Source organism: Pyxicephalus adspersus, chromosome 5 (assembly GCF_032062135.1).
Source record: "Pyxicephalus adspersus chromosome 5, UCB_Pads_2.0, whole genome shotgun sequence".
Classification (NCBI taxonomy): domain Eukaryota; kingdom Metazoa; phylum Chordata; class Amphibia; order Anura; family Pyxicephalidae; genus Pyxicephalus; species Pyxicephalus adspersus.
The window spans coordinates 20,999,828-21,025,642 of record NC_092862.1 but is presented as its reverse complement, the minus strand read 5'-3'; the positions used below and the strand labels follow the sequence as shown (position 1 = coordinate 21,025,642).

At 38.1% G+C, this 25,815-nt stretch overlaps 1 protein-coding gene across 1 annotated transcript in view; it reads left to right on the top strand.

Moving 5' to 3' along the window:
• Positions 1–341: 341 nt before the first annotated feature.
• Positions 342–25,815, top strand: part of GRHL2 (grainyhead like transcription factor 2) — a gene marked incomplete in the record, with an annotated part of 60,196 nt that continues 34,722 nt past the window's right edge. The window contains 6 exon segments of the mRNA XM_072410824.1: positions 342–443; positions 18,836–19,022; positions 19,547–19,617; positions 22,734–23,112; positions 24,774–24,826; positions 24,990–25,143. Coding sequence (XP_072266925.1) covers positions 424–443; positions 18,836–19,022; positions 19,547–19,617; positions 22,734–23,112; positions 24,774–24,826; positions 24,990–25,143 — 864 coding nt within the window.

Sequence of the window (25,815 nt, the reverse complement as noted above, 5' to 3'; positions counted from 1 at the left end):
ATAAGTGAAATCAGTCTGATTGCTATGGACTGTTGCACTCTATATATTATTATCGCTCTGCTTGGATGGATTAAACAATCCCATCTGTGTAAGAATGTTTGTACACAGGCGTTCCCCTGACGGTCCCATGTCACTGCTATGCAATGCAATGAAAGGCTCAGTGCTCATTGCACATAGAAGGTGGAGAATGGGACGGGCTTATGGGAGGCGTGACATTACCTGTCTCTTACCTGTTAGCTGGGCTGGGAAAGAGAAAAAAAACCAAGGGGGGGAAGGGGTGGAAAAAAAAAAAAAGAAGAATTACCAGTAGCTCTTGTTCTGCCATCTCTTTCCTTTCCACACACCTTTACCTGCACAGACTTGAAAGTCCAGTTCCACCAGAGAGCTAGAGAGAAGATAAAGGGAGAGTTCATTGGATCAAACATGTCACAAGAGACGGACAAGTAAGTGATCATACAGGTTTTAGGATCTTGTGGCAGTCACAAGCTGGGGAAGTTTTTTTTTTCCCTCATTCCTCTGTGCTCCTTGCTGTTGGACCTGATCTGCAGGGAGCCTAAGTCTGCTGACCCCCTGCAGCTCTCCGATCAGAAACTTTTCTGGAATATTTGGCTTTTGAGAAAGTTTTTGTTGTCTCTGACTTCGACCTGGAGTGTTCGTACCTGGAGAGTTTTCTGGAGGCCGCTGGGACAGTGTGCACTGCCGGGAAAGGGCCTGGCAAAGCAAAGAGAGAGATTGGCTTTTGTGTTCATGCAACAAAAGGCTTTTTCTTCTGCTGCACAAAACGGCCATCTTCTGGGATGGGATCTTGAGCACTAGGGGTACCTAGGCCAGGGGGGCTTGAGTGGCCTGAGGAAAGAAAAAAATGGCAATTTAGAATATTAGCACTTTATTTCTGTGACCTGTTCTGTCACTGACCCCCGCTATGCTGCTTTTAAGATGATATTACTTTATTTAACCATTTTCAATATGTTTGTCCTTCTTTTTGTACAAAAACTTGAATTGCACTTCTATGCTTCCTACTTGTGAATTTGACTTAAGTGGGCTCAGTTTATAAAATTTTCAATGTTTTAATAATCAGTATATTTGTGTGCATTATTTTATTTTTTATGCATTTTGCATCTCGTTCATTTACTGTACTGGTATGTTGGAATGTGATTTTGCCGCATCGTATAAACATTTAATTTTTTATCACTGTACCATATGTTTGATAATTACATTAGAATTACAACTACACCAGATTTAAATATCCAACCCGTGATTTGCAGAAATAGCAGGAGGTCTGGCAGAATTTATATGGGAAGGCCTGGTTGGACTTGTAGTTCCACAGACATTGACACAACTGTCACTGTATGGTCCAAACTATTTTTTAGTCCTTGTCAGGAAGAAGCATTAGGGAAGCTTGCAACAAATTCATAGGATACTGTTATCTCATCAAATTCATTTTTATGAATAGTAAACATGATAGAAAACATGCATTGTTTTTATTTTTAAGGGATTGTGTAGAATATATGGACATGCATTTTTGGCATTGTGGGCAGCACACAACATTTGGCACACAAGAGCATTTAACATACACAAATGGTTACTAGTAGGTAAAATATTTTTGTGGGTGAGAAACATTTTGTAGACAAGCATGGTGGACTGTGGGAATCTTTCTCACATCACCTTGGACATTTGGCATTTTAGGAACATTTTGGAGTTATTCTTTTGGGTAAGATCTGTGCAGCTTGGGAGGTTTACCGTGTCATCCCTACCTGGGCAGGGTCATTAGGATTTGTACAAATGATTCTATGCCCCAGGCAGAGTGACTGAAGACTTTTTGAGACAAGTCAAGACATTCAATCCCTCTGAGCCCTGTCCTTCATCTGCTGGTAGGATTGTCTCATCATGCCTTATTAGCCATTGTCCCTGGCACTAACAATGCACCATGGACAATGGAAGTGAGTAGACAGTGAATTAGAATTCCAGCCGTGACCAAACAACCTTTCTTGTTTATCCGATCAACAAAACAAAACATCCTTGTGAGTTTTAAAAACTAAGTAAAGAGAGGTGAGGGACACTTCCAAAATAACATACAATTGGCTTTAATCCAGAGATTTCAATAATGGGTCCACCCAGAGCAGCTACAAAACCCTGCAGGCTACAGGATAGATGGAGCTGATATGCTGATTCCCCCAGCAAGCTCGGGCAGGTTCACACTAAGACCTGCATCTCAAGCATGACATGGTGTAGGTAAAGCATACAAGAATCCCTGTATGGATATTACAGGGGAAAGCTTGCTGGAGTTTCTTGGATTCTTCCACCTCTGCAAAGATAACGTAGGGTTATATAGCTGATGACACAAAACACACTCTATGTATCTGATCCCATCAAAAGATTACAGTCTCTGTCCCCAGCGTGCAAAATTTTATGTGTACACGTTTGCTGGTAAAAAGGAGATGAATAAAGGTGGCCTGACACTAAGAAGTATTTTCACAAAGAAAATGGACATGTCATGCCCAGAGCATAGGGTCAGGGTCCTCATTGTTTTGTTTTAAGCAGCTGTAAACTTTCTTTATCGCTGATAATGGTTACGTTGGTAAAGAATTTTTACATTTGTGGGAACTTTGATATCTACAGACAGATCCTGGCTGATCAGATTTCAGGGTATAATTAATCCACCCATATGGATGTTCCCATTCAGGAAATCTATCGAGAGCATATTTACGCATGCGTTCTCATTTATTGGTGTTAGAATACCTTACGTTTGTAGGTGTCTACAGTTAGACATTCACAGAAGAAAATAGCAATACACACATCTGGCCTGATGTATTAAAGCTCTCCAAGACTGGTTTATACGGGAGAACCTCCAGCAAACTTGGGATGGATTTCTTTAAAAAATTGGTATTAGGTGCAAGTGTTGTCAGTCTTCCAGGTTCTCTCATGATCTTCTCCCGGTTTTGAGAGCTTTATTAAATCAGAGCCATCATCTCAAGATGTTTTTTAGCGAGTTTTGCTTCTGTATAGGGCAATAAGGAAGAAAAGGTTGCAGGCTGATAGAGCCAATGTCATGCAAAACAAGACTGGGTGGTCAAGATTTGCTAACATGTCGGATCACTTTTGTTCCTATAAATGTTTGAGGATTTTGGGTCTTGCAACTATCCGATACACTTGAACTAGCCAAGAAACCTGGATCGGCAGAATACAATTTATCTTCTATCTATGTCTACAGTCACCTTTAGATTTTCTTTTCTTTAGAAGTCTTGCTGATATCACCCATAGTTGATCCATTTTGAGATTAATACTGTTTTTTCATTACACTTGATTGTAGTTGTTGATTGTCCACTACTCTCTGGATAAAACTTCTACAATTCCAGTAGTAGTTCCATGTAGGGTATACTTGTATTATATGTCCTACCAACATACTATGTAACTTCTTCAAGAAAACATTCCTCCATATACATCCATCCTTGGTCCAATAGAACTAGTTCTAGTAGTCACCCTCATTATATTACCTGGCTAAGTCCACCAACTGATATGAAAGGACAATTGTCTGCGCATCCCATTTTACCTATGTTCTATACAAGCTTTCTGCGGGGAGCTGCTCTATAGACCTGCAAGAATAGAAGGAGGTTGAGAAAGTAACTAGGAAGTCTCAATCAAATTTTCAGCCAACGACATTGATAAGGACAGCCTTCAGGCAATTACTATGCATAATTTGCCATGCATACATCTCTTAAGTTACTGCATGTTTTTGTATTGTGGGAAGAATCCCCAAAACCCGGAGAGAACATAAACACTCTATGCCTGCTTTGTATTACAAGGCAGCAACCTTGGCCAAAAATAATATTCATTATTAATCAATGTTTATCTTTGTTAGTAATAACATACCTGTTACTCCCACATATTGAGCAAGGATTTTTTGAGTCATATATGCAAATATAGCTACATTTTAAGTTCTAGGTTTCTGTACACACACTGGGCATCCTCATGTGTGTGTTGTGTGCTTGCGACCATGATGGCTGTATTGGTCAACTAGATTGTAGAGCAATGTATGCATGATAATACTGATTGGGAGCAAGCAGGAACAAAGCGTAACTTGTATATGTAAGGCACAGGTACCGGACATATGGGCATCAATGAAAACTGTTCAATTTTAAAACACAACAATATTTTAAAATATATTGTTGTCAAATTTAAATGTGTTTTTTTGTAGCAGGTAATATGCTGTCCACAACCTGAAACCTTGTGTATCCCCTCCTTTCTCCGCTATATCATGCTGACTTACTATAGCAGCGCCAACCTTTTGGACCTCATAGACCACTAAATTCATAATTTTAAATCCCACGGACCATTATTATGATTTTTTTTTTAAAAGATAAATACATTTGTAAAATAATGATCTTCCTAATGGCTCCTGACAAGGACTGTGGAGTCTGATTCATTGATCAGTCCACGGTTAAGTGAAGTATTTCTATTGTTACTATTATCATTTGTTGCATTTTCTTTGGTATTACTATAGAAATGCAAAATATTTGTTTGCTTTTTCTCACTCATTATGAGTTTATTTCATTCCAATCTAGGAACAAAAAAGAAATGATAGTTATCAAAGTCAAACTATTTGATGCCATTAAATATAACAGTGAAAAAATACACAAGGTCATACTTACCTAAAAGAGCATCTGAGAAATAAACAAATAAAACAATCGGATGAGAATCTTTATTCGTGGAGCGGGGTGACTGTTGTAATGGTGGAAACAATACTGAAGCGTATGGCTCGGCAATAGTTGCCTCATACAACTTAACACTACACTGACGTCACGCTGTGCCTCCCTTGTTTTCCCGTCTGTAGTACAGTAAGGCAAATATTGTCATTCAGAATATAAGAATTTATTAGAATAATATTTTTGTTTTATTATTATTAAAACATAAAAATTGCAAATAATGTCCACATTTTTTGTGGACCACCAACACTGGTTGGCGACCACTGTACCATAGCATAGAATAAACTAGAAGAAGACTTCTTATAACCTTTTTAATATAACTATAAACTTTTTTCTGGTTCTGCTGAATTATTACACACTATGTCGCCCAGTTTTTCATTTTTCCATATTACTGATTGTGTGTTTAAAGTAAATACATCCCATAGGGGGGCTATGTCAGTAAATAATGTGATTTATTTTCATAGAATGAGAAAGCTTATTGTATGTACCCAGTTTAGGTGCTCATAATGTGCAACAAAGGTAAATCTTAGGTCTATGATTCCAAGTATTGTTGATTGCTGACCCCGGTCTCCACCCAAAATAGATATTGGCCCATCATTACGATGAACAATCTTACTGGCAAATAGAAACATGTATGAGGGAGATAGGTTCATCAGTCTATGATATGTATGGAGGATACTAACTCTGGGGATACTAACAGCTGTGCTTTAAAATTGGTTCACTTTTTTCACTTTCTATGACTTGTGATGCCATTAACACACATTTTTTTTTCTCCATTCCCTTTCCCACCTATTTTGGTTTTATTTTATCACATTATTGTATAGGGGGAACTTTGTAAACTAATCACTGTATTATTAATAACGCAATGCTGTACAGTAAATAAGGGTTGCAAATGACAGACACAAACAAAGACAGGGGGGAGTTTATAATCTTAAACAGATTATCCACACAAAAGCATAGCACATAGAAAGTGCCTGTGAATAATATAATTTACCTACTTTAGGCATCAAAACTTGCAAATTCCAAATGCCTGTGCTTACTGGTACTGCACAAAGATAACTAGATTGAATACACACAGTCTGTAGGCGACAGGTCTGCTCCCATTGTCTATTGCCATTGATGCTGTAGTCCTCATTCAATTTAATATTGCAAAGACCTCATCACCCCTCAGCAATACCTATTGTGGCCTTGAGATAACACTTACTTATCTGCTGAGATATGCACAGGTCATGCACTGATCTGGTAAAATAAATTCAGCAGCTGGATTGTTTGTATAGTCTTATTTCCCTTTTTTCTGCAGCTAGCCTTAGTGTACAACAAGCTACTTCTCTATGCATGGCATTCCTTGGCCTGACTATAACAGGTTGATTTATTACGGGTGAAACTGTTGCTACTGTCTAGATCAGCCTTTCTCATATAATTACTATATACACAGCTTACAGTACATTAGTGTGGTGGTCAGTGGGAAGAATTCCTCTTACATTGCTGATCATTGGGGAGAATGTCACCCTTACAGATAGCCAAAAAAATCATTCATGTCACTTAAACTGATAGTCACAAATTACTCATTGCTTAAGGAACCCCTAGCAACCTCTGGAGGAACCCTGGTTGAGAAACAATGATCTAGATGTAACTGATTTAAAGAGACCCTGTCTCCAAGCTTAGAAAGTGTAGATAAAAACACATAGAATGTAAGTGTTTTCAACGCTTAAGCCCCATACACAGGTTCAATTATTGTCATTGGAAAGGATCTTTCACGATCCTTTCCAAGGACAAAAGACTGCAGGATGCTTGAACAAGTGCTGTACATACACCGCTGTTCTGCTCTATGGAGAAGGGAGAAGGTGAATGATGGAGCGGCACCCTGCTGCGCGATCTCTCCCTTCCCTTGCATTACAATCGTTCGTTGTCCATTGTCCGTGGATCTGCCAGGATCCCCAATTATCGGGTGAGAACCATTGAACGTGTGTACGGAGCTTTACTTGCAGTGTTTTTCCTTTCTATAGTCTGACCACTCCAGAAAGAGTCAATTCCCTAGCAGAGCCTCCTCCCTTTTTCCATGTCATGACCCCCTTCACCCATGGAGCTGTCTATCTACTCTGTGCTGGGCCAGCTCCTCCACTTTCCCCCTTTTTATTACTGCTTAACTTTTATAATGATGGAGAAGAGAAGGCGAATACTAGTCTTTGTAGTGATAGCTATAATTCTGGTGGAGCTGCTGACTTTTCATCCAAGATAGCGGGGACCAAAAGCAATCTCAGAGGTTTTGGAGATCTATACAAGGAGGTATTTTGTGTGTCTCTAACATGGTAATATAAGTTGAATGCAAATATTATTTTATACTTTTTTTTTTTTTTTTGCAATAAATGGTTTGGTGATAGGCTCTCTTAAAAGCGTATATCTAAACCCAGGAAATAAAGATAATATATTTCAACTTACAACAGGCAATGTGAACACCAAGACCTAATGTTCAGGAATACAACAGGAATTCATCTATTGGATGGTGGTGGTCAGAAAAGGTTCGCTGCTAAGTTCCTGTAGAACTAGTGCCGGTCAATATCCTAACAGATTTGTACTGAAATCAAGGTAAACAGTCTTTATGAGTGAGCATTCATAAATCCACCGATGTATTGCCGGCTTTACATTGCACAGGTACAGTTATAAAGCTTTATGAACAGGGTGCCCGGGCACACTCACATAATTGCACTGCTATTGGTCAGCAGAATTTATAACAAAAAGATTGGCTTTTCAGTGTAGTGATTAGGCACATTAAACATTTATCAATACTCTCAATTGGGGAGCAAATCTTAAGGTCACATATAACATCTAAGGATCGTTTGCATACTAGAGTTCAGGCTGGTGGTGAAGGTAATGAATTGCATGGGGCTGTCAGTTTAAAGCAGTTTAGGGCACTGGGTGTTGTAGGAAAAGGTGTTAGTGTAGGCTTAATGGTGTTCATTCATTGTCCAATACATTGGCCCTGATTTATTAAAGCTCTCCAAGGCTGGAGAAGATACAATTTCTTAGGAGAAGCTGGGTGATCCAGCAACTTAGAATTGATTTCTTAAAAGTCATTTGCTATTTGTTAGCAAATGTTTTCAGTCCTCGACCAGATCCATTCTAGGTTTGCTGGATCACCCAGCTTCACTGATGAAAGAATATCCTCTCCAGCCTTGGAGAGCTTTAATAAATCAGGGCCAATGTGTCAGAGGTGACAAATGAAACCGTCATCTAACACAATATACAAACAATATACTCCATTTGGAGTTTTCACAAAGTAACCTAGCAATGTACATTGTACAATTAACACATAATATACCAATTTTTATCTGCTGACAAACCTTAAAAGCGGTGCATTTCATTACAGTTATTTATTAGAATCATGTCATCAGATGAATGGAAAATTAAAGTATTCCAAGATCTCACAATAACTTCACTTTTTTTTGTAAAAGGGCTCAGAGTTGTTAGAGAATGAATAAGACCATAAAGTCCAAAGTGATCTCAAAAGTAGTCCAGCATATTGTTCTGAAAAAATGACCAGGTGAGGTTGCGATGGTAAATATTCAAACTTTAAGCCTTGTTAAATTAATTTGTATAAAATGGAAAGCTTGTGGCTACAGGTTGACTACCCAGGAAAAATATTTTTATGAAAGAGTGATTAGAAGAAACAATTGCTGGAAAACCCAACATGGGCAACATGGGTTAGCACTCTGGCCTTTGCAGTGTTAGGTCCCAGGTTGGAACCTCGGTCAGGACATATCTGCATGGAGTTTGCAGGTTCTTCTCATGTGGATTTCCTCCCACATTGCAAAATAATGCAGTTAGGTTAATTAGCTTCCTTCCAAAATTGACCTTGGACTGTATTAAAGAATGAGGTAGAGACATTAGAGTTATCATTCAGTAGTATAATGACCATAAGCTTACTGGCAGATGTGACGATTTCTCTTGACCAGTGGTCCTCTTCCAACAACTCTAATTTTTTGTTTGGCTTATGAAAGTAGTCATTCTAAAAATTTGGAGTCAACTTTGCTCCATCTTCTTTTAGCCAGACTCTAGGAATATGATGAAGTGTATAGATGAAAAACACATATAAGAGCTGTTTTACTTGGCTAATAATTGTTATTTTTGTGCATTTAGTCCTGGAATGTACAAACCTGTACCACACAGAGAAGAGTCCTTCCTGGCAAGAAAAAGACCTGATTTCCCCTGCCTCAGTTATATTTTCACTAAAAAGGTCTCCTCCCCACCCCCACCTTGGCTGGACAGCCAGGAAATGCAAAGAACCTTATCTTTATTGTTTAAACTACTACTCTGATCAGCCCATTAAGAATGTTTGCAGTCCAGCCTTTGTGGAACCCATGGCTATCCCAGGAGATACAATGAAAGAGAAAATGTAGACAGGAAGTGTGTTATTTGCAGTATTACCAGGTGAAAATAAAGGAAAAAAAAAGGAAAATAAATGCAACCACCACACTGGTAGGCTGCAATATATTACAGTTTTATTTTTGGATTTAGATACATTTTATAAATCTATTTGACATTGCTCCCTTCCTATCCAGTAAGCATCAATGTGTGGTTGGACATAAAATCATATTTCTTTGCATGTCCTAGATTGTAAGTTCTTCGGCCAGGGTCCTTTCCTCCTCCTGTGTCACTGTCTGTAACTGCATGTCATTTGCTACGCCTATTCAATGTACAGCACTCCGTAATGTTGGCGCTATATAAATCCTGTTTGTTAACAATAATAAAATTAATAATATTAATAATATTATTTGACATTGCTCCCTTCCTATCCAGTAGGCATCACTGTGTGGTTGGGCATAACATTTTATTTCCCTGCATGTCTTTGGGTATACTTTGCAAAGTGAATATTCACCACATTCACTAAACCATGTGAATTATTCCATGAGGAATAAGAAATTTAAATTCCTTTAATATAATAATCCCAATGTGTGTATGCTGGCAACTCATCTCCTAATTCTATTACAGTGGATATTCAGCAAGGATCCTGAACTGCAAGCTTTCACATGAAATAATCCTGGAGATTATGAAATATAATCCTGAAAATGTGGTATAGCAAGAATGATAATATTAATGAACAAAGCCAATCTAAATCACATTAACACCCAAATCTAGCCAATATTTTTTTTGTATAGTGTGTACTATTATTTATATCCTTGTTGGTTAAAGATTTCCTGCACTACATGTCTCAATGACACTGAATGCACTATGACCAGACAGGATCTTTCCAGGACAGGAAATGAGGCTACACCATTTTTTTTTTTGGGGGGGGGGTCAGGCAGAAATGAAAATAAAAAAGTTTGACACCTTCCCCAGTTATCCAAAACTAAGGTTAGGTACACACGTGCAATGGTTTTCCTCCATTAATTCGGCTCAGGGCTGACATCGAGACTCTTGCATGTGTACAGTGCACCCTTTTGCTCTATAGAGAGGGGGAGAATGACGGAGTGGCACCCCGCTGCACTCTCCCCTTTTCTTGCATTACCATCGTTCGTGAATCCGCCAGGACAGTCGTTCGGATGATGGACGAAGAATGATGGTAATGCTAGTAAAAGGGAGAGAGAGCATCAGGGTGCTGCTCCATCATTTTCCCTCTCCCCTCTCCATAGACCAGAACAGTGATGTATGTACATACATTGTGCAGTCGTTTGTCGTCCTTTCCAATGACAATTATTGCACGTGTGTACCCAGAGAGTTCTGATTGGAGTTGGGCATCAAAATAAAGAGTTCCCACAATAATTATTCGCTGAATATACTTAATAGAGATTTTCAAGTTGATGTTTACAAGACTACAAAAATCACCACTTACACTCGGAAGTAAAATATATCGTCTTTCCTCACTGTGTACTGATGCACTGTGTGATAAATAAAGCACCAACTGAATGTGACCCATATGGAGTTGAATGACTTCCAGTGTATTTGTTCAGTTGGGAAATGTTTGCATTTGGAGTAGTTCAGTGTCAACAGCTCTGGAATGCAAGCAATATGCAGTTAAGTATTCCAGCATAGTTCTTGGGCTCGAAACCTATGTACACACTTCCAATAGTTCTTGCCCGATAATAGGCGCAGGGCCGATAACGGACGACAATCTGAAGTGTGTACAGCGTGCGTCGTTCATCGTCGGAATGACCGTCCTAGCGGATCCACAGACGGTGGTCGGTGAACAATGGTGATGCAAAGGTCAGGATGCTCTGTCGTTCTACCCCTCCCCTATGCATAGAGCAGAACGATGCTGTATGTACAGCGCTCGTTCATGCATCGTGCAGTGCATAGTCATTGGAAAGGATTGTGAAAGATTCTTTCTAACAACTATATTTCGAAGTGTGTACGCGGCTTAAAAATCAAATCTCTGTGGCCAAGATAGCATGGCTGCATGTTAAGTGTTGTACTATGTGCTGCCTTACGGTGTGGTTAGGCAGCCTATTCATTGTAATGTGTTGCTTAATTGCCCTTTATTTTGTTTACATTTATATGGAAACGCACGGCATGCAGAAGTGGGATGACAGGGTACATTGTGGTGCCATTTACCATGGCTGACCAAAAAAAGTCGCCAAGCTTGTGGGGCAGTGTTATGATCTGGGGTCGCTTCAGTTAGTCAGGTCTTAGATATGTTATGTGCCCCTAAAATAATGACCATCTGAATATTATTCTCACTGAGATTTTTAAATATGTGCTGGAGAAGACCTTTATATAGACCCTATGAGTCTGATTTTTTAAACTCTACAGGACTGAAGAAGATAGACTATCATGAGAGGAACTGAGTGATCCAGCAAACCTGAAATAGATTTCTTTCAAATAATTGGCTATTAGATGGCAAATATCCTAAATCCTGGGCCAGATCCATTCTAGGTTTGCTGCATCACACAGGTTCTCCCATGATAGTCTATCTTCTCCAATCTTGGAGAGCCTAATTAAATCAGGCCTAGTGCTGTGACATAGTATAAATTTATTGAAATTATATAATGGCTAATGAGTGTGTTGTAATCAAAACTACAGATGGCCGCTTATAATGCATGGCACCATATCACACCAACATGGCACATATGTGAAACCATCCTAAAAGTGAAGAAAAACAAAATAGTATATTTTGATTTTTTAGAACAGGTTAGGGCATTTATAACAATCTGTATATTCACCCTTAAAGCCATATAGCATGATGCTGCTTTAATCTAATAGAAAAAGGTATAGATCCATAAATCTCTTTATGAACGAGCTGGCAACTACCACGTGAGTCTCCTTCCTCCAGGCAATTTGTTTGATAGCTTCTCTGTTCTGTAAACCACACACAGTCCATCCAGTTTATAATGAATACACTGACCTGCTTGTTATCTACCTTCCAAGCCTTATCAAAACATTATCTGCTCTTTAATGTGAGTTTATTTATTGTTTCAGCAGAACATAACTTGGCATCATGTGTGGCACACAGGCGCTGGTCTCCTGGACTAAAAAACATTTGTTTATTCGGAAATAATTATCTGTATTTGTCCACTGTTAAACAACATTAAATGATGACATATAACCTGGGACTAAATTCCTGCCAGATGCCAGAATATTATTTCTTTTGAGGTTAGGTATACATGGATGAATACACGTTCATCAATCATGTGGCATTTGATCCCACGGCTTTAGCACAGCACAAGAGAGACTTTTTAAAGGCTCCTAGACTGACTGTATAGTTACATCTTTCCCTCTTTAGGAATCGAATCCATCAGTCCCTCCACCCTCTTATTATTATTAACCTTTATAAAGCAGCAACATGTGTTGTGCAATTAATAGGGGTTGCAAATATCAAACCTGCGTAATAGAGAAGTACAAACAGGAGGAGGAGAGGATTGAATGATTCTTAAGCTGTGTACACACTTCCAATAATTATCGCTGGAAACGAACGACGAACTACCGATAGTCTGAAAATCGTTGACAAAAAAGGTGACCAACGACTGACCAACGATGCCAACGAACGAGGATTGTGGTTGGAATTGAACGACTGTCGTGGTGGATCTGATTGGCTGATGATCATTCGCTATCTATTGTGTGTACGGTCGTTCAGTGATCATGGATGGTTCTGCAGTACACTTTCTCCTTTTCATGCAGTCCCTGCATCGTTCAAACAATCGTATCTACTGTGTGTACACTATTGGTGGATTATATCTGAACGATCGTATCGTTACAGCATGTACAGAATTGTGACAATACGATCGTTCAAATAATATCGTGCATAATCGTTGATCGGTCGTAATCGTTCATTTTCTAATGATAATTATTGGAAGTGTGTACCTAGCTTTAGGTTAAATGGAAGCCAATTTAGAGATCTGCTAAGAAAGGTGGCAGATAAGGAGAGGACAAAAAAAAGTCTAGCTGCCTCATATTTTATCGTCTTGTAGTTCTCTTCATTGGCTTCCATTTCACCTTAGGATCATATTCAAGCTCCTGTGCTTTGCCTTAAAATCCCTCCACAGTTTTTGTCCCACTTACATTTCTGACCTGGTAAAAAAACTACTCCCCTAGCTGATCTCTTCACTTTTCCAATAACCTACAACTGACTCCCTCACTCATAACCTCCTCACACGCACGGCTCCAAGAGGCACCCCGACTCGCTGGGATGGTCTTCCTCATCCTATTTAGCTTGCTCTTACATTCTGCTCATTTAAAAGAACACCCAAAACCCATTTTTTCAAATTAGCCTACTCGTCTTTTTCTGTCTTTTAAAATCCCCACTACTTCCCGTCATTCCATATCCCCCTCATATTGTGTGAGACTTCCCCCACCTCCTAGATTGTAAGCTCTTTTGTGCAGGACCCTCTCCTTCTCCTCCTGTGTCACTGTCTGTCATTTGCAACCCCTATTTATTGTACAGCGCTGCGTAATATATGGGAGCTATAAATCCTGTTTAATATTAAAATAATATTATTTGTGCTCTGATCTACAGACCTCTATAATAAAATGTACCTTGGAATTACCAAAAATGTAAGACACTACATCTTTTATTTAACTTCTTGATTGTTGCATATGTCATTCTAAAAACCTACTATAAGGAGAAATGGATGGTGAAAAAGCACTTGTTGGTTTTAGCAATTATTTTTAATATACTCATTCCTTATCTCATAATTTCTTATCTCAGAAAGTTGTAATGCGTTTATTAGCGGTGTGCACAGAACCTCCCCCCCCTTCACACTGCCTATTTTGCATTAAACCTTTCACCAAGCCTCTACATTTTTATTTGTTATTTAGGAAGCTAACATACAAAAAGTTTTAGTGAAAAAACACCTATTAGTTTAACCACTCATTTGCGCTTTTATTTTTCATGGTCCGCAAAATTGGGCTTGGCAGGAGCATGTCATATGCTCATATAGTTTGAGCTTTAACTTGTTCCAATTCTTTATCTTTAGACGTGGGGAAATATGGGATGGTGCAAATAAAAGGTGGATGGGAGGATATGGGAATTTTGTCCTTGTGCACACCATTATTCTAAAATTGGGCATCCAGAACTGCAGTTTGTAACACAGATAGAGTCTAATATATCATTTATTCTAAGTTGCATACAAATATTTCATGACTAATGACCATCATCTGTGTAGTGTACAGAAACCATTGCTTTTATTTATTAGGATGTGGGAATCCACAGGTCAGGGTTCTCTACTGATTTTGAATAATATCTAAAAAAACAACTCATTTTAGGCAAAGATTTTGCACTTTGCACTCTTTACTGAATAAACTTGATAATGAGCAATTATAGAAAGTCCTGTGTGCACATAAAATGGAAAATTATAACCAGATACATGAAATTTAAAACTGTTACTATAAAATTTACTTAAAATAAGCTGTTCTGATTCAGATATATGCTACACATCAAAATAAGCAATTTGCTGCATATGTATGAATAACTTTTCTTTTGGATTCTAGTATTATAACATCAAATATATAAAAAGATAGAAAAGATTATCCTGTGACAGTAGAGTGATCCCGCTCACAGCCCATTATTTTTATGCAAAAACGGCCCCTTGGGTCAAATAGCGAGTTGTATTATTTTAATCATGAATAATATTAAATCTGAAGTGAGCTTCATTATCATCAAGCTTCTCCCTTCCTAGGGTATAAAAGTAGTCACGCTTCACTCAAAATATTCCTACTGGTTCTTCTAGATACAAAAGAGAAATGTTGTGGTTAGAATATAAATGCATTGCCTTTTATACTGAGTTTTTGATTTTTTGGACACTTTAGAGTCCCAATACATATTTGTGTTTTTGCACTTATAAAGCATGAAAATGTTTTCCATCACTAAAGCTAGGTACACACATGCAATAATTATCGTTTAAAAACGAACAATCCACGATTATTCCTAATTATTTTGAATGATCATATTGTGCACAATTCTGTACATGCTGTACTGATACGATCGTTCAAATATAATCCACCAATAATGTACACACACTAGATACGATCGTTCAAACGGTGCATCAAGTGAAATGTAAAGGAGAAAGTGTATCACAGAACAATCCATGATCACTAAATGACCGTACACACAATAGATTACGAACGAAGATCGCCCAATCAGATCGGTCAGAATGGTCGTTCGTTACCAACTAGATTACTCGTTCGTCGGTCATTGACATTGATTGACAAAAATTTTTTTGTTAACAATTATCGGACGATCTTTCGTGGATCATTCTTTTCCAACGACAATTATTGCACGTGTGTATGCAGCCTAAGTTTGTAGCACTGTCTATATGAAGAACTTTTGATATCTAAATACCCAAAAAATACTGTATAGACGTAAAGGTGAAATGTCATTAGAAGAGAATTGTAAACATGTGGTGATGTTAATGATCCTGTCTCCAGTGGCGAATTTCAGAGAAAGGATTGATAAGATAGCAGTGAGAACACTCATCTGTTTCTTTGGCATTGCTCCTTCCCTAAGCTAGACCAATGGGGGTTCCTCACCGGTGGGCAAAATTCTGCAGCATTTTGCCCAGCAAAGGAGTAATGCCATAGCAGAAGGTAAGTGCTCTCTAATATTCATGCTGTTAGTGATTTTCCACTGGGAACAGAATTACAACTGTGACTTGGCCAAACTTTTGCTGCCTTCTAGCTTTTAACAAGATACTAATCTAAAAGTTGCCTATTGATGTCTTGGAAGGTTGCCCAGTGCTACCATTTACAGTTGTGTCAGTGGACATTGTATGTTTTTAGACCTACCTAGCTACAACAGACATCCACTGCCCAAGCTTCTGGATGAGAGCCAACTAACTGGGTTGGATTTATCCCACTGGATCACTATTTTTGTCCCAAATAATAAATCAGTACAAGGGAAGTTTTCAGAGAAAATTCCCAACTCCTACCTTAGCCAGAAATATAATAGTTTCACCAATAATAAGTTGCATCATGTGAAGTTGGATATTTTGTAATTTCCTGGCAACATCATGAACCTCTGTAGATAATTTGGCCCTGGACACTGTCCTTACATCTAATCACTAATAAGGGCAGGAATAGGAAATACAGGGCCAGGAAAGTTTATACTGTCAGGTGGATTGCATGAAAGTTCAGACATTTCTAATCTGTTGCAATATGTTTTTAATATACTTTTTCAATTCTTATTTTACAAAACAACAGGATCCCCATAGTGACTATACAGACAGCAATAAAGGGCACACAAAGTTTTCATTTTGGATACAGTTTATTTTTTTTTTTTTTCGTTAAATACATTTTTTTTATTTAACTTTATTTAAATAAAGTTATTAATTTCCAAAGCAAATTAACCTTTGATTTATGCAAATGATAATTAGAAAGTAAGACTGTCTAAGGCAAATACAGGTTCTGTATTTTTCAATTATATATATGTGTGAATGTTCAAATATATATATGTGAGTGTATGAGCTTAATATATTATGTTAGGCTGCATGCTGACATCTCAGTCTGCACATCCTCACTTAATAAAAGAGTCAGTGAAGTATTTAATAGATCTATTAATAACCATTGGTGGAGTTTATCTGTATTTATCTCTGAAGAAAACCGTCTGTGAGATGTGGAATCCCATAACTATTACATTGCGTATAACAAAACACAGTTTCCATTAACATAGAACTTTCACACAGTTCTTTAGCTGCAGATGAATATCTTCCAAGATATATAGCAGAGCAATCCTCAGTAAACACTGGAGGTTTATGCTGTCACCTCAATAGATATAAACAGAGCTCTTCTTCTACCTTTGTCTACATTAGTGCAATGTATAGTGCATGCCAGAACTGTGCTCCTATGTTCAGGTTCTGTGCAAATCTAGTGCCATATGCATTTTGCTATAAATTCATTATGAAAAATAGCAATGAACCTTAGCACTCCTGGGCCCAGATCTCCATGGCTGTATAACAGCAGTACAAAATCATCTAAGTCACTACTGCCTCTGCCTACAATTCTCATGAAATTTTTAAATAGATTTGATAAGGTCGCTATTGTGTTGCTCATTGTTCTCCATGCTGAAAAGAACCTGTACCTGAGGACCTGCAATGCAAGGATTCCCCTGTTTCTGTGAATTTGTGCTTTCACATTTTCTGCTTTTTTAATCATTACCATACCAGTCATCAGGGCCATCTCTGGCATGAGGAAGCAATCCCTCACTCCTTACCTGGGATTGCCATGTAGTATGGAATAGGAAACAGTAAATCATTAATGGGAAAAATATTTACACCAGGGAGCCTGCAGGTAGTAACAGTGACTAATCCTTTGCCCTCTGCTTTTCTTTCTTGTCACTTACTCCACAGTACACATCCTTTTTATTATGTTTTGGTTTGTAAAGGTTCTTACTATAATAAAAAGGAAAGTATAATATATATCTAGGGAATGCATATTTAAAGTTTTATTACATTGTTTATTCTAAAGTCATTTCTCTTTTGACCTTCACATTTCCAATGCTTGTACTTTTATGATTTACAATAGGTTTTAATATAGAGATTTGTAGATTTACCTCTACAGAACTTTTCATCTGACTCATTTAGCCTTCTTTCTAATGAACTGTTGGTATAAATAATCAAATACATTGTTTTTAATACTCTGGTTAACACTGGATATTAGAACATAAAGTCTGATTATATAAGAAAATAAGGCTGCCTATATGCACATATAAATACAAACAAAACCAAAGTTTTTCAAATAATAAAGCTGAACTCAGTGGAAAGTAAAAAACTGCATTTGCAGTGAGGCTTTCTCTGCAGTACAAGGATGAAATGCTTGGTACTTAAGTACAAGGGTACTTAAAAAGATTTTTCCGTTAACCTATCCTTTGCTCACATAGGCTTCCACATTCTGTGCAACCAGAAATCTCTTCCCTATAGTGCTCCCTCTGTTGGTCTCAGGCCTCTGATGTTATCACATACAATGGAGGAGCAGCAATCTTGCATTGTAAGTGAAGACGCTGAGGGTCCACTCACAGCCTGGAACATCAAAGAGAAGAGTGCCGGCTAATGAGAGAGAAGGGAAAGTACTCTGACGTGCTTTTTATTGGTCCTGTAGATAAAACAAGCATTTAAGTACAGTAAAAGGCGCACTCACTTCGATGTGTCTTTTTACATCAGAGATCGTCAAACTTTCACGGCCAATAGGCCGTTTCAGGGGTGGGCGGGCGCACACTAGGCAAGACTCTGAGTCCCACCCTAATGGCTCCGCCCAACACCAGGGAACAGCCCCCTGAAGTGAAATCCCTCTCCTCCGTAGCATTGCAGAGGAGATGGATTTACCTTTAGGGAGCTTTCCCTATTTACCACAGTGGCGGAAGTATCAACGCCAGCCGTGGTAAATAGGGGAGCAACAGCAAGGGGGCGGCACCGGAGCTTTGGCGGCTCTGGAGCTCCAGCGGCTCCGGACGTTCCTAAAGCCCCCTGGATGATCTGCCAGCCAGCATTAGGTGGGATTGGCCAGGAGGTATTAGGCCGTAACAAACTACCGGCTAGGCCGTATCTGGCCTAAAGTCCGGAGTTTGCCGACCCCTGTTTTACATTTTCTTAGGACCGATAACATTATTTAAACCATTTTGCTTGACATGTATTTGAAAAATTATTTTAGACTGTTACATGATAGTAATCTAGTATGGGAATTATCAAATATTTTTTTTTTCTGTCATTTAGTAAAAGGCTTGTCGTCTTGGTGTCCAATGAAGCAGCTTTTAATCCCCGTCGACCGTACACAAGTGAGGATGAGGCCTGGAAGACGTACCTGGAAAATCCTTTGACAGCTGCCACAAAGGCAATGATGAGCATAAATGGAGATGAAGACAGTGCTGCTGCTCTTGGCCTTTTATATGATTATTACAAGGTAAATTTAACATTTATTGGTTTTCCTGGTTTTTATACCCTGTAAATGCATAAAGAGGCATACGCACAGAAAAACAAAAAACAAACATTTGCACAATAATAATTTGCAAATACCCACCATTGTTCCACAGTCAAAGTCTACTACAGCCAAAGGAAATACAAATGTTTGGGGGGGGGGGGGGAGTAAATAAATGATCTGCCAAGGGAGGGGTAGGGAAACTATATTGAAGTGAAGCTGTTTATTTCTCCTGCCCTTTAAAGCACTGGTTCATTTTATTTCTCATCTCCAGCTAAAACTTAAGGGTTAGAGGATGTCAAGGTTTTTTTTGCCAACGCACCTGTTGGGAATAGTATTTCTGTTGGTGATCCCCTTCATTTCTTGTCTATACTTGAAGTAGGGGTAAATTCCCCCAAATGGCATACAGACAGAAAAGAAACTAAATAAAACTATAATATATAACTTGTCTGAGGTTGGATTGTTAAATGGCAATAAATAATTATTACCCTATCTTACCCTGTTTTCAGGTTCCGAGGGATAAAAGGGCATTGCCTCTAAATAAAATACCAGAACATGCACATGATGAGCAGGAGAAAAGGTAAATAAAGTACAGTTGGTATTTTTAAGCTTCAGTTATTTGGTATAGTAAACTTTTGTTTAGGTTACCAATACGCCACAACAGACATGCATCATTTTCACCAATCTAGGAACCACAGAACATGCATGGTGCATTGATGTATATTCCACACCACAACCCACTCACCTCGCTATATCCTTCTGGGTTCTCTCTGGTTCTCAGGCTCCATATGACTCAGTTTTCATGCATTGCAACAGCCAGAAATAGCTGTATTTATCTATATGGAATAAATAGCTCATAATATAAAGGCTGTAACTTTACTATACACCAGCATTTCCAAACGTACAGGTAGCCAATTGGGTTAAAAGAAAATATTTGCATGGTTCTGCCCCTTACTGAAGAGTAATCCACAAAAATGGGAAATGTGATGGACTAAGAGATGTATATCTTCTCTACTGTGCTATGTAGTGTAATGATTGTAAATTTGTGCAAGAACTACTGAAATGCTGCTCCGTCACAAGTTGGCCCAATGGCCTTTCCAACCTGTGTGTGAAACGATTACAGTTTATGGACTGGCGGTCAGTGGGGTTTCATTGAAAAAAGTACTGATAGACAGTATGAGGTGGGTATGATGTTTTTGGGTAGTGTTTTTGTGGAACACAGGGACATACCTGACTATCTATAACAATATCTAACAATAACATAAATAAATAATTTGAAAAATGTATAGCCAATATTTGCATTATATATAGGATAGATTTGAGCCTTGGTAGGTGGTTACAATAAAATCTTAAATAAAAGTAAAAGTTAAATTACATCAAATTTTCAGTAAATTTGTGTTGTATTTTTGCATGGCTCCATTGCACCATTTATTTAAATTTCAGAATTGCAAGTTGAATCGCAAGATGCAAAATAAAGTAAAATAAATCAGATGTGACAGCATTAATGCCAGGAAGGAGCAATTATTCAGTATTGTTATAAAAATTTCTTATGCTGAGGAATGTAGGTACTATAAATGTAAAGATCAGCAACAATCACAATTACAGTTACTGTACTGTCTGCCTAAAGCTTGAGTTGCAAAAAAAAAATTTTTTTTACTTGGAATTTGAGCCCATGGTCCTATTGCTATTGGTTGATCAGCTTATAAAATATTAGAGAGGACAAATGTGTATTTTTATTATTAATTTATTAATAATATTAATAATAATTATAATAATGATATTAATAATATTAAACAGGATTTATATAGCGCCAACATATTACGTAATGCTGTACATTAAATAGGGGTTACAAATGACAGATAGATACAAACAATGACACAGGAGGAGGAGAGGACCCTGGACAAAAGAGCTTACAATCTAGGAGTCATCTGCAGAATTGTGCTATTGAACCTTTTAGGATTTTTTTTATCTCCATAAACTAGCAAACTGTAGATAAATACAGTGTAGAAATACAAACTGTAGATATATACAGTGACACAGGAGGAGGAGAGGACCCTGCCCAAAAGAGCTTAAAGACCCTGCAGGTCCCTCGATGGCGCTGGTCCTTCCCATGATCCAGTCCTGCGTTGTCCTGGAATTGCTCTTTGTCCTGGCGCTGAGGAAGCACCAGGTGCCGTCATCTTCATTATTTCCTACTTTCTTCTAGTTCTTTGGCACGTCACGAGATCTAGTACTGTGCAGGTGCGAGATTGAGTGAAGTAGCCCTATGTAAAAGGGAAAAAAGTGAGCTTGTGTGAGATCGACATCTCTTGCCCTTCTGTGCATGTCGGAGATTAGGGCATGTGCAAAAGGAACACCCAGAGCCTTCCAGGATGAGTGACGTAGGTATAGGCAATCAAGACTGAATAAAATAAATAAAATAAAAACATGAATAACATTTTCCCTTTAAATATAATGGTTGTCCACCCTTTTATGTAAAGTGAAAATATTGAGCTAAGGTATGCTTTAATCTGCTTAAAAATCTCCATATAAACAGAATACTATTTCTAGTGCACCTTGGTTTATGTTACAATCGCAGTGTCTGCAGTGATCATGAAATTAAATCACTTGCTTGAACCAAAACATAGAAATGAGACTTCACTTCTGATATGATAATTATTTGTTGCTGTCTTCCTATCATTCTTTTGTAATGATAAGGACAATCATAAAACAACTTCAGATTTTCTGCTACTCCTAGATAAGGGACTGTAATGTAATCTCTAACATAATGTGATGCCACTACAACAATGATATACACGTGTGTGGAATAGGTCATGTTTACAGCTGTACTTGCTACTGGATAGTAATAACATTATAATGGATACTTTGGTGTATTTTATTAGGAGCGCATTTTAGCTATTATTATAGAACTTACATAGAAGTAATTTTATTCTAAGGTAAAGATTTTTTGATTTTTTCCTTGATGGTTTTTCATATGTAACATTATCTGCATGGAGTTTGCAGGTTCTTCCCGTGTCTGCGTGGATTTCTTGCGGTTACTCTGGTTTCCTCCCACATTCCAAAAATATGCAGTAAGGGTATTTGGCTTCCCCTCAAAATTGACTTTAGACTACATTAATGACATATGACTATGGTAAGGACATTAGATTGTGAGCTCCTTTGAGGGACAGTGAGTGACACGACTATTGACTTTGTACAGCGCTGTGTAATATGATGGTGCTATATAAATACTGTGTAATAATAATAATTTTTATTATATTTGTTCTTTTATATGTATCAGTTTATGATCAGTATACCTGGTTAGTAGATTCCTAGATAAACCTGTTGCAGGATATGGCACCTAGATATTAGATAGATATTCTATATTAGATATATTAGAATATGAGTGGATCTGTAGGCCATTTTTACAAAGGGTGTTTGGCAGGAAGTTAAACCGCTCATTAAATGTCTGTATCAATCCTAACTAGCCCTAGCAAAAAGCACTTACCCAACCCTAGCTTGTCCTAGGAGCATGCACTCATCCCAAATGAATGAATGCTTCAACCACCTGCCAACCAGCTTGCATGGATAAACCTATATACTTACATTGGGGTGATTACATGCTATGACATGTGAAAACACATCTGTGAGTAACTGTTCACTCCTCTCCCTCGTAGCCCATCATGTAATGAGCTTGTATATTTCTTGTGTTTCCAGGAATGGTATTCAGAATTCGGAATCTTCAGGTAACCTGAGCTCCGGAGAGAACAGGGTGCAAGTTCTAAAGACACTTCCAGTGAACCTTTCCATAAATACAGAGACTGTAGAGTCCTCTAAGAGAGAACAGTATAACAGCAACTTATCAAACAGTCCCTCTGCCCCTGCTTCCTCTGCCACCGTGGTAAAAGCAGAGGAATTTACCCCAGTATTTATGCCTGCCCCCATGAATTACAGAGGAGACAATGAGGAACCCAGGAGTGTGATTTTTGAGCAGAGTCATTATGCAGGATCCATCAGCCAACATACAGACTACCTCAAAGATGATCAACGGAGTACTCCAGACAGCACCTACAATGAAAGCTACAAAGAGACTGAAGTAAGTATATATGCATAATATTTTTTTAATTAGCTGAACAGTTCACAAAAAATATTTTTGATTATTTAATAAAGACGTTAACTGAAGACCTGTTCTAGAAGCCAAGTGCAACCAAATAACATTCTTTATTTTACTCTGCTTTTCCAACACAGGGGAGTAGACATGGGATTCCAATTACATACTTGGGACAGCAGAAACAAATTTTTTCTTTAGACATTTATATATAAACAAGACCTTCTGTGGCTATAGAAAGTTTATATTTACCCTCATCTGGGACCACATGATCAGTCTACATTTATGAGGCTACAAATACTCACCAAATCAAAGGTCTTCTTGAAGAAATTGCAACCGTGTGTTATGGGGCCACCACAAAATGAAACCGTAGTACTGTTACATGAATGAGGACCATGCCTAAGGTCTAGTAGACAGGGGAAGATTATCATTTCCAAACCAAATTTTATTCTGATGAAATCATGAGTGTTAACGGTAACTTTAGGGAGCTATACATAGGGTCCGGTGGTCTACATAGAGGAAAACCCTAACTTCGGCTGATGGTCATATGGTCTGGTGATGCTGGTGTTCTAGTCACAGCATATAACCAAATAGGAGACGTGGCAGGAATTCCAAGGCAAGATAGCAAACTGCAATAAATTGCAACGCCCTATTAGTTTGTGAGAGCGACAGTATCTGGTTGGGGGGGCTCATAGGTAATGCCCATTGGTGGAGAAACCATAGGTTATGTCAAAGAGAAACACAAATAACTTCTTTGCACAGGAGTCGCGATCATAGAAATGCTTACTAAGCTATGGACTTCTACAAACATAAAACAGGTTACAATATTATAAATGCCATTTTTTTCTGATGAACCAAGATATGCACTAGGCACAAAATAAGGACTAGACATAAAAAGGTTAAATTGTATGAATTCAAGGTTAGGAAAGGAAAATGAGGTGTATGGAAAATTATTAGTAATAAATATATTATTAATATTATTTTACAGGATTTATATAGCCCCAACATATTACACAGCGCTGTACATTAAATAGGGGTTGCAAATGACAGATACAGATGTGACACAGGAGGAGCAGGGAATCCTGCCCTGAGGACCTTACAATCTAAGTTGAGAATATTATCCCTATGAATGTAAATGATTTTAGTTACCATTAAAGATGGTTAATGGCATGCAGAAAATTTGACTTTTGCAAGCAAAAAGCACTGACTTGAGCCAAATAATCTTGTAGCTCGGTGGTTTGATTGGTACATTTTCAAGTCAGTGCATTTTTGACTCTTGCATACAAAAGTAGAATTTCCTGCATCACTAGTTACCATATATTTATATTATTACCCACAGATACTGAAGGTAGGATAGGTAGGATACTTTAGGCTGTTCTGGCTTCATGCCTAACTATAACTTTTATTGCATGGCTCAGTGATGGGCAGTATGGTGGCATGATCAAACTATCATTCTGAAGTAGGTTATGCAGCTAAGATTGCAGTGGTAGGAAGGATGCAAGTTTCAGCAGCACGTCTTAGCTGCAGTGGGATAATATATATGCACAATAGACGTGAATAGGGGCTATTTGCAATGCATAGGGGTACTAAGTATATGTATAGCAATCAGGCATGAATTTAACTATGACATTACTTTCCCCTTGTTTTAGAAGTACCGCAGCACCTCTGTGACGGAGGAATTCTTGTATGATCAAACATCCAGGTAATACACATGCATATATATTTTTTACTGTTGCATTGAACTGTGGGAAATGTCAGTGCTCTCTCAGGAGACATGGCTCATAAAATTTGTTAAATGTAAAGATGTGTTTAAGATTGTGGCTGTCAGATGAGGTTATATATATACGTTGTTGTTTTTCCCACAGCACCTTCCAGTATACTCTAGAAGCTACAAAATCCCTACGGCAAAAACAAGGCGAGGGACCAATGACGTACTTGAACAAAGGGCAGTTTTATGCCGTCACATTGAGTGAAACTGGAGCCAATAAGTGTTTCAGGCACCCCATCTCAAAAGTCCGGGTAGGAACTTTGACATTTTGATAATCACTTATATTATTTTTAGGTATCCCAACATTTTTAACATTATTCCACATTGATAAGGTTACGCATTAGACTGATGACATTCATGTACTTATATAGGGAAAAAAACTATTCAAAAAAACTTATCCAATAAAAACCATATTACTTAAAGTATATGGCCAAACTTAGCTCCGTGGAAACTCTGTTTTATAGATGCATGGAATTGTAGTAGTGGTGCTATTTCAGTGAAGAGGGAGTTCCAGCCACTCATAACATTAAGCCCCGCATTGGACTGTTTTCTTGACACAGGGAATTGTAGTAGCGGTGCTATTTAAGTTTTAAGTTTGGCGCACGACTGTGTCTAAGTTTTTAATTTTCGCCCAATGTGTATTTGAGTTTGACACCCCTGGTGTAGAGGAACTCAAGTCGCCTGCACAGAAGCCTCATCTCTACCCTGCTGAACATATTTGGGATGATCTAAAATGTTGACTGAGAATAGAGATGAACAAATCTGCATGGTATCGGTTTGTAAACTTCATAAATTCAACTTGAACTTCAAAGTTTGCAAATTTTGTGGCAAACTCCATTGCAATCTCAATCTTTGTATTTAATTCTGTCCATAATGGGAAATAATCAAGTTATTAGCAAACAAAATGTGTAGGAAATGGCACT